This window comes from Sus scrofa, chromosome 15 (genome assembly GCF_054392235.1).
Source record: "Sus scrofa isolate SSC_HxYL_T2T_F1_AM1 chromosome 15, Sscrofa_HxYL_maternal_Yorkshire_Landrace_v2.0, whole genome shotgun sequence".
NCBI classification, from domain to species: Eukaryota; Metazoa; Chordata; class Mammalia; order Artiodactyla; family Suidae; genus Sus; species Sus scrofa.
In genome coordinates, this window is record NC_139397.1 from 33,206,590 (window position 1) to 33,219,268 (window position 12,679).

Consider the following 12,679-nt stretch of genomic DNA (forward strand, 5'->3'; position numbering starts at 1 on the left):
CCATCTCCAGTGCTACCTTTTCTCTTTAGTCCTTCTAACAACTCAGATTTCTATATCTTGAAAACATGGTTTCCACTTGTCTCTTCCATGTCCTTCAGCCATATTTCTTTATATTTCGGTCCCTTCTCTGCCACTCTTTCAAATAAGCATCGAAGAAAATTGCCTCTATTTTCTCTCTTCACTTTTTTGCTTAACCACTGACAGTTTGGGTGCCATCATCACACTTGAGTAAAATAGCTCTCACGTCCCCACTAACAATCTTCTTATTACAAAATGTGGAGTCCTTTTTGTGTTCTCTTGTCACTTCTGTTACCATTGAGCATTTTGACAACAGCTCCTTCCTGAAAATTGTGTCCAGAGTAATTAAAGTTAGAACTTTAGCATCGCAAGGGACATTTAGTCCAACTAGTTCATTTTATATCCGGGGAAAACTGAGGACTGAAAAGTTTGAACGTTTTTCCCAGTAAGGGGCAAAAGTAGAAAAGGGGGGCCTTGAATCCAGGGCATCTGTCCTACCATCGAGAAACTGCCTTTGGTAGGTCCTTATCCAGTACTTTCAAAGTATTCCCAATTCCTCTTCCTTCCTATAGAAAGCTAATTTCCTGGCTCCTTCCCTCCAGAGCTCATTCTCCATTGTGGCAACTTAGCCTCCAGTTCCTCTTTACTCCACTTAAAATTGAACCAAAACCCCTTTCCATGTCTTGCAAGATTCTCCATGGTCCAACTCTCTGACCTCACTTCCAGCTGTTCTTACTTTTATAGTAACCATACCCTATCACAGGGATGCTTCCTCAGCTGGTCAGCAAGGCAGGCTTAGCCCTGCAGCTGGGCTTTACTTTGCTCTTCCTTCCTGGGGAATATTTTTCTCCCAGGCCATTGCATGACTGCTTCCTTCTCATCATTTTGTTTCAGTCTAATTGGCCACCTCCTCAGACAGCCTTCCACTGATATCACCGTATCTCATATTGTCCCTAAACTTACCTCTGGCTACAATTATGTAACTTACTGGTTTGACTTGGAGTTTGTTGTGTTTCCCACAGTTAGAATACAAACTCTTAAAGTATAGGAAATTGGTCTTGTTTGCTGTACCTCTAGCATCTAGACCACTGAATGGCCAGTAGTTTGTACCCAATGAACATTTGGGGGGTAAATAAATTAATAAATGAATGATGTCTGAATTTTTCTTCCTCTCCTCCAGGAGCCCTTTCTCTCTTTTACTAGCCAATTCTATTACTCAAATACCTCTAAGTGTTTACTGCAATAAAACCAAACTGGTTTCCTCACAAACTAATTAGGATTAACTGTATTCCTGACTTGGAAACTTTGTTTTAGTTTTCTCTTTGACCAAAAATCCCATCCTGTTCCTAACTATCCAAGTAGAATCACTCCACCAATATATAAGATGATTTCCTTTTCCATCCCCTAGTCACCATTGACCACCCTTTCTTCAAATCATGTAAAGTGACCCTTGCATTTTATGTAACCTAAATACTTGTATATAATCTATCTTGTCTTTAATTGTTTCCATTTTTTTCATATAGTAATATTTAGGCACTGTGCCTAGTCATTGTGTGTGTTTGTGTGTGTGTGTGTGCGCGCACGCGTGTGCCTATACACAGTTAATTCTCATTGGTTTTGGACTTTATAAATTCACTTACTCCCTAAAATTTATTTGCAATCCCACAATTAACACTTTCAAGTGCTTTCATGGTCATTCATGGACATTCACAGAAAAGTAAAGACTGAGTCACTGGACACCCAAATTCCTGACTAAGGTCAACCAAGGCAATGCTTCACCTTCTTTTTTCAGCTCTCCTATTGAAAATGTGTGCCTTTTCGGTGCTCTATTTAGTACCACTTTTTTGTATTTTATGCTTTTTGTTAGTCGTCTCACTGTTGAAAATGGCCCCCAAGCATGGTGTTGCGGTCTGTCTAGAGTTCCTAAGTGTAGGAATGCTGTCGTGGTCCTTGCGGAGAAAACAGATGTAAGATAAGCTTTGTTCAAGCATGAGTTACTGTACCGTTGGCTGTTAGTTCTATACTAATTAATCAACAATATATATTAAGCAAGGTGTCTTTAAATAGAAACACTCATCAAACAAGATATCGTATTGATTAGTGATTCTTGGAACCAGAGGTCTACAGAAACCTAACCCTAGACTTCCACTAGGAGCAATGATTCAGTATTTGTTAATTCAGTTCTTGTGACAACTTTATAGAACATAATAGCCATGAATAATGAGAATTGACTGTATATGTGTGTATGTTATGCATGTGGACATTATCCTCATTTAAGCACGTAGGAGACAAAGAAACTATGAGTTATTGAAATGAAGGAGTTTGCCCAAAATTATTTGCCAAGCTGATAGATTGTAGGTCTGTAATCTGGCTGTCATAGTCCAGAGTCCTTTAGCTTTCAATTCATCACACCAGTGGCTTTTCTTTGTTTTAATTAGCTATACAATCTTATTAATTTTGGGGTGTGCATTATGTATACACACACACACAGACACACACACATATAGACAGAGAGAGAGAGAGATAAATAGAAATGGATGCTATTTTTTTAAAAGTTCCTTTACATTCCCAATTGAGTGTTAATTACAGTGAGCCAAAATCTTAAAAGAGAAGTAGAAGAACCTCTTTTTTTCAAAATTGAGTTGATAACGCTATAGATTTCAAGTTCCTTATCATGGAAATGGAGGTCTGATCAGTGAACAAACTTTACAGAATCAAAGCTATAAAAATAGTCATAACCAGGATTTTTGTCTTGGCCTGAGGATCTACTACACCTTAAACTTGCTGGGAATGTATGTGAGCTGAATTCATACCTGCTTATGAAGGGGACACACCTGCACTTTGTGGTTGAACAATGCCAATAGAACTTAAACAATTTTGGAACTTCCAAAGCACCCTCATAAACACAGTTTGAAAAACGTTTTTTGTTTTTGTTTCCCTATTTAAGGCTGCACCCAAACCATATGGAAGTTCCCAGGCTAGGGGTCAAATTGGAGCTGCCAGTGCAGGCTTATGCCACAGCTACAGCCACACCAGATCCAATCCACATCTGCAGGCTACACTGCATCTTGTGGAAATGCCAGATCCTTAACCCACTGAGTGAGGCCATGGATTGAACCCGCATCCTCATGGATACGATGTCGAGTTCTTAACCCTCTGAGCCACAATGGGAACTCCTAAAAAAAACCTTTTAAATACTGTTCTTTTCTCAGTAGGTTTTGTAAGTGCTTAGTTAAGAATCATATCTTTTGCACTTCTTTACTTGCAAATGATCTCAGTTTAGTGCTAACCATAAAGAAGTCTCTCAGAGTTCCCATCATGGCTCAGTGGTCAACAAATCTGACTAGGAACCATGAGGTTGTGGGTTCGATCCCTGGCCTCGCTTAGTGGGTTAAGGATCCAGCGTTGCCATGAGCTTTGGTGTCGGTGGCAGACTAGTCTTGGATCCCACATTGCTGTGACTCTGGCATAGGCTGGCAGCTACAGCTTCAATTAGACCCCTAGCCTGGGAACCTCCATATACCCTGGGTGTGGCCCTAAAAAGACAAAAAAAAAAAAAGTCTCTCACCATTGATAATCCATTTTAGCCCATATGGTTGACAACCAGATGTATCTATACAAAGATTTCTGAGCATTGAGGTTAGAATTAAAAGTGTGATAGAATGATATTACCTGGCCTTGTGACATGGTATTCTTGCTATCTGTAAAAAATGGGTAAGATTTTTTTTTCCTTTGGTATGCTTTCGACATTTTTTTTGCCCTTGTAAATAAGAGCCAATCAGGAGGCTTAAATTCATGCTTCTCAACTTCCAAAAAGCTGCTAGAGACAAGGTTGACTGAAGAAGTTCCAATAAACGGGGAGAAAAGACAACACTTTATGTCTGTCTCAAGGATATACCACATATTATGGTATGTTAGAAAGTGGCCTAAGCGGTCCTTAAGAGCTGTATCATTACCAACTCGAAGGAACTAATTGGTTTCAGCTTAGAATTCTGAAATCATTACCATCTCAATATTTTGTGATACTTTCTTTTCCTTTAAATTAATTAAATAGTCACAAGTCCAGTAACTTTAATGATCTATTTTGAGGAGCTAAGATATTCTCGGGTCAGATATCAAGCTTGACTTTCCTCCCCCCAGTTTTTTTTATTTATGTATTTGTTTATGTGTTTATTTATACTTTTTCAGGGTCCCATCCATGGCATGTGGAAATTCCCAGGCTAGGGGCTGAATCAGAGCTATAGCTGCCAGCCTACACCACAGCCACAGCCACACTGGATCCTTAACGCACTAATTGGGGCCAGGGATCAAACCCACATCCTCATGGATACTAGTTGGGTTTGTAACCCACTGAACCACAACAGGAACTTGCCCCCCACCCCTCCCCCCCAACTTTCTCAGTTTAGAGCACAGCTGAATTCCCTGGTGCAGATAAAAATGGATTAACCACATGACTCTACCTAAGGCTTTGTTGGTTCAGGCACTTCTCCTACAGGGCAGAAGACATGGGCGTTTAGTGACCTGATGAGTTTGTCCTGCTAGGATTCATTAAGATTATCTATTGGGGGAATTCCTATTGTGGCTCAGCAGAAATGAATCTGACTAGTATACATGAGGATGTGAGTTTGATCCCTGGCCTCACTCAGTGGGTCAGGGATCAGGCATTGCCATGCACTGTGGTGTATGCTAACAGATGCAGCTCGGATCCCCCATTGCTGTGGCTGTGGTGTAGGTCAGCAGCTATTGTTCTGATTCGACCCCTAGCCTGGGAACTTTCATGAGCCATGGGTGCAGCCCTAAAAAGCAAAATAAATAAAGATTATCTATTGGGTTTACTAACAGAAGCACCACTCAGAATTTGTTTAGCAAAATCTTCTCTACCTCCACCCTGAAAAGAAGGCAAAACCAGTATGGAGATTCCAAATGTTTCAGCCTTAGACTCTTGCTTATTTTTCAGTGGAGATGATTGAAAACAATCATTCTTTCTTGCTTCAGGAAAAACTGTCAGAGGAAGAGAGAATACACAAAGAGACTTTGGAAGACTTCCGCATGGTGGTAGACGAGGATTCAAGGAGTGACGGCAGCAGTGCAGACGAGGGCAGAGAAAAGACAAAAGTGCTGTTAGAAAGATTGAAAGCTCTAGAGGTAAGAAATGGAACCATTTTTACACCTTTAAAGAAAAATAACCGTGTTCTACTTTTATTGGCACTGCTTTTGAGTGAGTATAAATCTTCCTTTCTTCGTTCTCCCAGACTAATGGGATGTAGTGGCTCCCATTGTGAATCCTAAGTCAGTGATGAACATGGTTAAAATTTGTGACACTGAAAGAGTCTTAACCTCGTGACTATGGTTGTATTACCTTAAAATGAGTACATAATTCATTTTAAGTTCAATTTGGCCCTCAAACTGGATTAGTTTTCCTAAAATGGCAAGGTCCTTGCGGAGGGTGGGGGTGGGGGCTGTGCTTTGCTTTGTTTTCCCAATGCCTGATGTAATGAATGAATGAGTCAAAGAATAAATAAAATATCCAATAATATGTAAAGGTGACTGTGGAAAATAATAATCTTAAGCAGTAGAGCATTTTTTTTTTCAAAAACAAAAGGGCTTGTCCAATGCCTTGGACTTAGTAATTTTAAATCATTTGAGGAGTAGGACACTTACCCTCACCTCTCAGCAACTCCTTCCCTTGGGCCTAAATTAGAATTCTTGTTTAGGATCATTAAGTCTGGGGAAGAAACTATTTGGTGTATTTTATGTTTGTGCTATAAGGACCACATGGGCAGTCTGGAAGCCACTTGTAGGTTTTCTGTAAGTCTGAAGTGCTAGGTGGGTTGTTTTCTGTTTTATTAAAAAGTTTAGATTCCCATGGCTGCTGATTCAGAGACTGCTTTCTCAGAATAAAGCTCACAATTTTCAACAGCATGGTACTGCCATGTCACAGTTCCCTTCTGTTGAAGGACCACTCCTTTCTCCCACGCCATCCCAGACCATTGATATAAAGGCTCTTCCCAGACTTGACCTCCACCATCTACTGATTTGACCTTGTGTCATCCCTGTTCTCTATTCCTGGGCTTTGGCCTTAGGCCCCAGGTTTGCTCATGGCATATTTCTTGAAATACATGAATACTTGTCTCCAGACCCACCTCCCCGCATGTCAGCCAGCCTTTTCCCTCCCAACCCCTCAGCCTCCTTCATCTAGTCACTTCACATGTGACTAGAAATCAAGCCGGACCTCCCTTTGCTCACTCTCATCTCCCATAGCATCTCTGATTCCCAAACTGACCAGGGGAAGAACTGGCCTGGGACCACTTGGGGGTTCTGAGCCTCCAGGTACATGCTGATGCCTTAGCTATAGTTTCAAGGTCAGAAGAACATGGCTTCTTGTAGGAAAGATTTATTTTATATAGACAAAATATGGCAATTAAATGTGTTAATGTGAATAACAGCTTTCTCTACTCAGTTATACTTTCCATGAAAGTAGGACAATTAAAGTGCTAAGCATAAGCATTCTTGTTAATCAGTAACTCCTGTTTGAAATGAGATAGTTGAAAATAATTCTCAAATCTGGCTGCACATCACAATTATATGTTGAGCTCATAGTCATTAGGTATTTACTGAATACTTTCTTTGGCCAAAGGCTATTCTGGACATTTGAGCTTGACTGTTTTTTTAATTGAAGTATTGTTGATTTACAATGTTGTGATAATTTCTGCTGTATAGGAAATTATTTCAATTATACGTATATACACACACACACACACATTTTAAAAAAATCCTTTTTCATTATGGTCTGTCATAGGACATGGAATATGGTTCTCTGTGCTATACAGTAGGGCCTTGGGCTTACACCCGCTAACACCAACCTCCCAGTCCATCCCTTCCCCGACCCCCTTCCAAGTCTGTTCTCTGTCTGTGAATCTGTTTCTTTTTCATAGATGTGTTCATTTGTGTCATATGTTAGATTCCACATAGAAGTGATTTGGTCATTATCATGGTGCTTAACCGTAGGGAAGGGAGACAAAATGTACATACTTAGATAAAATAATAATAAGCCAAAAAAAGCCAAAATTCATCAACAGATAAGAAAGAATTAGGTGATGTCTTAGTAGCGAGCATGGGGGTAGGGAGAGGTCTTTACCTACAATGGCCTCTCCTACCAGGCCATGTGGAGATACTGTAAACAATAAAAAGGAGACAACTGTGTGAAGATCTGGATGAAGAACAAGAGGAGATTGCAAATGTGAAAGTCCAGAGATGGTAAAAGGTTTGTGATTTAGAGGAACAGCAGTCAGAACTGTCCTGAGGAAGTACGGTGTAAGATTTGAAAATGGGAAGAAAATAAGTTCAGAGAAGTAGACAGAAGCTAGACCCTGGAAAGCCTCCTAGGTCACAGTCACGGAGAAGACTTTGAATATAATACTACCCGTAAAAGGAGGCCATTAGTGATTTTTAACCAGGGAAGTTGCATGATCTGACTTGTGCTTTAAAAAGACAATTTTCTCTGGTTTATGGGCCAATAGCAAGACAGGTAGAGACAGGAAGATAAGATGGGAAATGGTTTCAGATTCCAGACAAAACATGTTATTGGACTGAACTAGAATGAGTACTTAATACTAACAGGGAATAAAAGTAATAAAATCTATAGTAAAATCATTAGGCTAGCAGACCAGTGGGGAATTGTAATGATGACATTCACACACGTATGCATACAGAAATATGTACACAACTACACTCACTGTTTCAACCTTCATAACAACCCTGTGGAATGAGGCAGATATGATTATCATCATCCTCAGTTTACAGATTAAGAAACTGAGCCCCAGACAAAGAGGCTTACTTGCCCAAGGTCATGTTGTTAGTAAAAGTGAGAGTCAGAATTTGAATTCCTGTTGTATGATTTCACTATGCTATGCTGGCAAGAAATGTGGTCAAGCAAGAACATATTTTAGAAGTAAAACCTCCTGAAATTACCAAGGGACTGGATGTGGGATATAAGAGAAAATGAGAAACCAGGGTGACTTTTAGTTTTTTGACCTTTGCCACTGAATATGGGATTGTTCCAAATTTCTCAGAGAGGCAAGACTCAGAGGAAAAATTACTTAGGGAAAGGAATATATAATCATCAGTTTACTGTGCCCATGTTGAGTTGAGTTGCCTATTAAACATCCAAGGGATCATATTCAATAGGCAGTTGGGTATCCAGGACCAAGGTCAGGGTTAGAGATATAGATTTGAGAGTCATCAGCATATAGATGACATTTTTTGTGGTGGGACTTAATAAGGCCATGTCAGAAGTAAGTGCAAAGGTGGACCTTAAGGAGGCAGAGGACAGAGCCCTGGGGCATCTTCTATCTGAGGTCCTACAGAAGAAGAGCCAGCCAGTGAGACTGGGAAACAGTCATTAGCATGGTAGGAGGAACATTAGAAAGATGAGGTATTGGAGAAGCATCAAGGAGAAACTGTTTCAAGGGCAACTGTCAAATGCTCAAGAGAGAATAAAAAAGATGAAACACATAAATTCTTGCTGGCTCTGCCAAGGGATGGGTTAACTAAAATCCTGATAATAACAGTTTCTGATTGAGTGGATAGAAAGGTTAGGACATGGAGTCATCATGGAGATGGACAACTCTTCTAAGTTTCCTGTGACAGGGGGACCAAGATGGGAGTGAGGCATAGCTGAAGAGAGACATAATACAACTGGAGTTCTTTGAAAAGACAGGTGACATTAGGGCATGCTGGTGTGCCAGTGGGAACCATCTAATGGAAAGAGCGAAATCCACAATGCAGAAGTGAAAAATAGAAATATAGCAGTGAAATCTGCAAGCAGACGAGAGCGATGAAACCCATGCAGGAAGAGAACTTCTGAAAAGTTAGATGCCTGGGAGAAATCCCAGGAAATTCTAAGTCTTTAAGTCTAAGATGTAGACTAACCATCTGTGCTTTTATAAAACCCTGTGGGGGATTCAGGTGCACAGCCAGAATTGAGAACCACTGATACAGTTTTTAGGGTGATAATGAAAACCCTTCAAACTCCTTGGGCCCAGTTCAATACTAAACCCAATATGCTGTCATTGGTCTCCACCACTTTTTGATCTAACCTTTCTTTGTTCCCAGTCTTGAGCAGAACTTTCCCTGAGTCTTCAGACTTAGATGCAGAAACCCTTCCCACGTGTGCCCAATCCAGAGAGCTTGTGAGCCCGAGGAAAGCTCATAATCAAAAGTGCTCTGAAGTGACTTCTAGCTTGACTTTGATGGCTCCCCTGCCATGGCCATGGGTTTAAAATACCCAGGTTTCACATTGGCTCTTTGCTGATAAGTAAAACTGTCTGTTGTGTAGTATTCCTGATTGGCTTCCAGTTCTTACCTTCTTCTTCCTCTCATTTTTATCCTCTCCTCCCCCAGGACAGTATAAGAAGACATTTTAAAAGTTACAAAGCAGCATGCTGGTGGTAGTCTGAGTAGAAATTCTTAACTGTCTCCTTCTAATCTTCAGATTCTATGACAGCTTGCTGACAGGTAGCTCCAGACATCCCTATCTTAAGGTACCTGGTGTATATCTTTCTCCTGATTAATTTGAATCCAGCTGGGGGTCACTTAGCAACAATCACTAAGCTAGGGTGAGAGACGAAAACTCCTCTTTGGTAAAGGGACTTGAAGGTTTTTTTTAATCCCTTCCTATGTCAGTATGTAACTTTGTACTAGCAAGTTTCTGATTTAAAGAGTGGTAAACATTGGAGTTCCCATCATGGCGCAGCAGAAACGAACCAACTGGGAACCATGAGGTTGAGGTTCATCCCTGGCCTCGCTCAGCCAGTTAAGAATCTGGCATTGCTGTGAGCTGTGGTGTAATTTGCAGATGCAGCTCAGATCTGGCATTGCTGTGGCTCCGGCGTAGGCCAGTGGCTACAGCTCCGATTAGACCCCTAGCCTGGGAACCTCCATATGCTGCGGGTGTGGCCCTAAAAAGGGCAAAAAGACAAATAAATAAATACATAAATAAATAATTAAATAAAATAAAAAATAAAGAGTGGTAAACATTCACATTATAGAAAATTAAAATCTAAGGAAATGGATAAATTGTAATTACACCAATCAGAAATATTTGCTGTTAACATTTTGGCATATATATTTTCAGTCTTTTTTTCTCTGTCATACTTAATCAAATTGGGAAATCATAAAATTTCACATTATACCAAAGGTAGCTTCCTCTTTTATGTAATATATCAAAAATATTCCCCACATTATTCGGTGTTTCTTAAAATATGATTTGATGGCTGTGCAGAAATTTATCAACTGGATGCTGAGTACCATTTATGTAATCACTTTCTGTTGGCTACTTAGGTCACTGACACTTTTTCATTATTATAACGTGGTGATGGACGTCCTGTTACGTAAGATTTTTATACATATATATCTTAAGAGAGTATTTGCAGCATGACCATTCTTTTCAAAAATTTATGCAATTAAGCAGATAGATTTCTTCATATCCATTTCAGTGAATCAGCGGCCTTCCAAAATTAAGAATCCCAGAAATGACTCTGACAGGGTAGCCCAGTTAGGGAGAAGCCCTCACCCCACCCTCTAGGGAGCCACCCCTATTGCTCAATTTAAGAGACAGTGATGAGAGGGTCCATGGACTTCTAAAACAGGTTTAGAAATCTAAATTCCTGGGGAAACCACAATTAGGCAATCCTGCTGTTCTTTCAAGGTGTTCTCTCTGTGATCACTCTTCCAACTGTAAGTCATAGAGGCCCTACTGACTTGACACAAGAAAGAATGGCCTTATAACTGGTAGCTGAGGCATAACAATGAATGAAGGTATGGATTAGTGCAGGGGTTTGGACCGTATCAGTGAGCTTTTCCATCTCTCATCTGCTTTCCTCTCAGTAGGTTTCATTCTTAAGCAGGTTTTCTCCATGTGCTGGCCAAGATGACAATCAAAAGCTTCCAGGCTTGTATCCCACTGCATCACCAATGCCACTGACAAGCTTGTTTCCCTTCTCTGGTAATTCCCTCCAAACTCCTAGACTCCCAAGGGGGATGCCATTGGACACTGCAGAGTAGAATGTCATAACCGACAGTCTCATCAATCCCATGATTTGGAAGAGTTCTTAGGTTTTAGTTATTAAAATGTCAGAATTGCTTGTATATCACTCAGAACGGTAGGTTGTTACTTAGACATTGCTTTTTCGTTTTCTGTGTTCTTTTTTTAATTCTCTTACCCACACCCACCCACCCCCGCCACAATCTCTGTCTGTCTCTATGTCTGTGTATTTGTCTGTCTGTCTCTCCCCCTTTCTCTTCCCCACTCCTTCCTCTCTCCCTACTTTTAATATCTCTGAGCCTGGGCTGCTACTGGATGCTGGAGTTACAAAGGTCCATGGAACATTTTCTCTGCCCTTGAGACACATTGTTGGAAAGAAGACAAAAATACACTGATTTAAATTATAAAAATAATAATAACATTTTTAAACCCTCCAAAAAGTATGTCCAAGGGTCAGTAAAACACTGAGAGAGAAGTACTAACTGGATTCTTTTGAGAGAAGGCCGGGGGATAAGAAGGTGCCATTTGAACTGAGCCTTTGAAGCATTGTACACATTTTCTAGACCAGCAGCTCAAGGAAAGACAGAGAGAATTGCCTGGATAAGGGCACCAAAGCCTGAAACAGCATCAAGCAGCCATCAGGACATGGGCCTGCCCAGAGCCTGGGGTATATCTTTTCAGAAATGAGACTGAAAGGCTGGGCTTGTCCTGACCATGACAGTGCATGGAGCTACCTAGCTACCCAACAAATATGTGTTAAGAGCTAATACTGTTTATTTTAAAAATTCATGGAGGGTCTAATCAAACCTCCAATCTGTTTAGAGATAGTCTTATCAAACAGCCCCTTGAGTTTTTCCCCAGTGCCTTGTAGCTGCAACTTCTTGTGTCTCGGCCCATCTTTACAGTATAAAATAATACAGCCAAATAAGCATGCCAAATGAAGGTGCAAACAGGTCTGGACCACAGAGAGAGTATTTATGGCTTTAAAGCATAGGCGCCTGCTGACTCCTTTGGAATATAGAAAAAATACATGCCTTCCATAAATTGAAGTGCTACCAATCTCTAAAGTCTTTGATCAGCACGTATTGTCTGCTACCTGTCTCTTCGTCATTGATATGAGAGAACTGAACTTGTGTGCAATTTAAGTCTCCCAATAGTAGGCAGCTGGGCCTGCCTCTTACCTTGGGTTTTTCAAACATCTACGTTGCTGTTTTACAGCAGCCCTTTTGGCCTTCCAGCTCCTGGAAGCTTGTTTCATCAAGATATAACCTTTCTTCAGTTATGACCAACTGGTGCTGGGAGAGAAAAAATCCTCAGTAGGCTAAAGTATTAGGGGGCCTGTGACTGCCTTGCCTGGCCAAGGCCAGATTTAAGCAGGAGCTTGTTAGAAACACCTCAGATGTTAGAAAAAGCCAATATGTCAAGAATTAATCTGCATAAATACGGTAGTTTGCCCTGCTCGGATTTGTGCGGGAGCTTGTAAGAAAACTCCAGATCTTAGAGAAAGCCAATGCATCAAGGCCTAATCTCCGTAAATATTCTAAGAGCTATCAAAGAAGAAAAATGAACCGTTGGGCCAACATTAATTGTGCCCAGAGATAATTAGAACAAAGCGTT

General features: G+C 40.6%; 1 protein-coding gene across 10 annotated transcripts in view; it reads left to right on the plus strand.

The window, feature by feature from the left end:
• NCKAP5 (NCK associated protein 5) overlaps positions 1-12,679 on the plus strand; it is a 1,198,715-nt gene that overhangs the window by 872,293 nt on the left and 313,743 nt on the right. For all 10 annotated transcript variants that reach the window (XM_085001422.1, XM_085001423.1, XM_085001426.1 and 7 more), the window contains one exon: positions 5,014-5,163. In XM_085001422.1, coding sequence (XP_084857548.1) covers positions 5,014-5,163 — 150 coding nt within the window. The remainder of the gene's footprint in view (positions 1-5,013; positions 5,164-12,679) is intronic.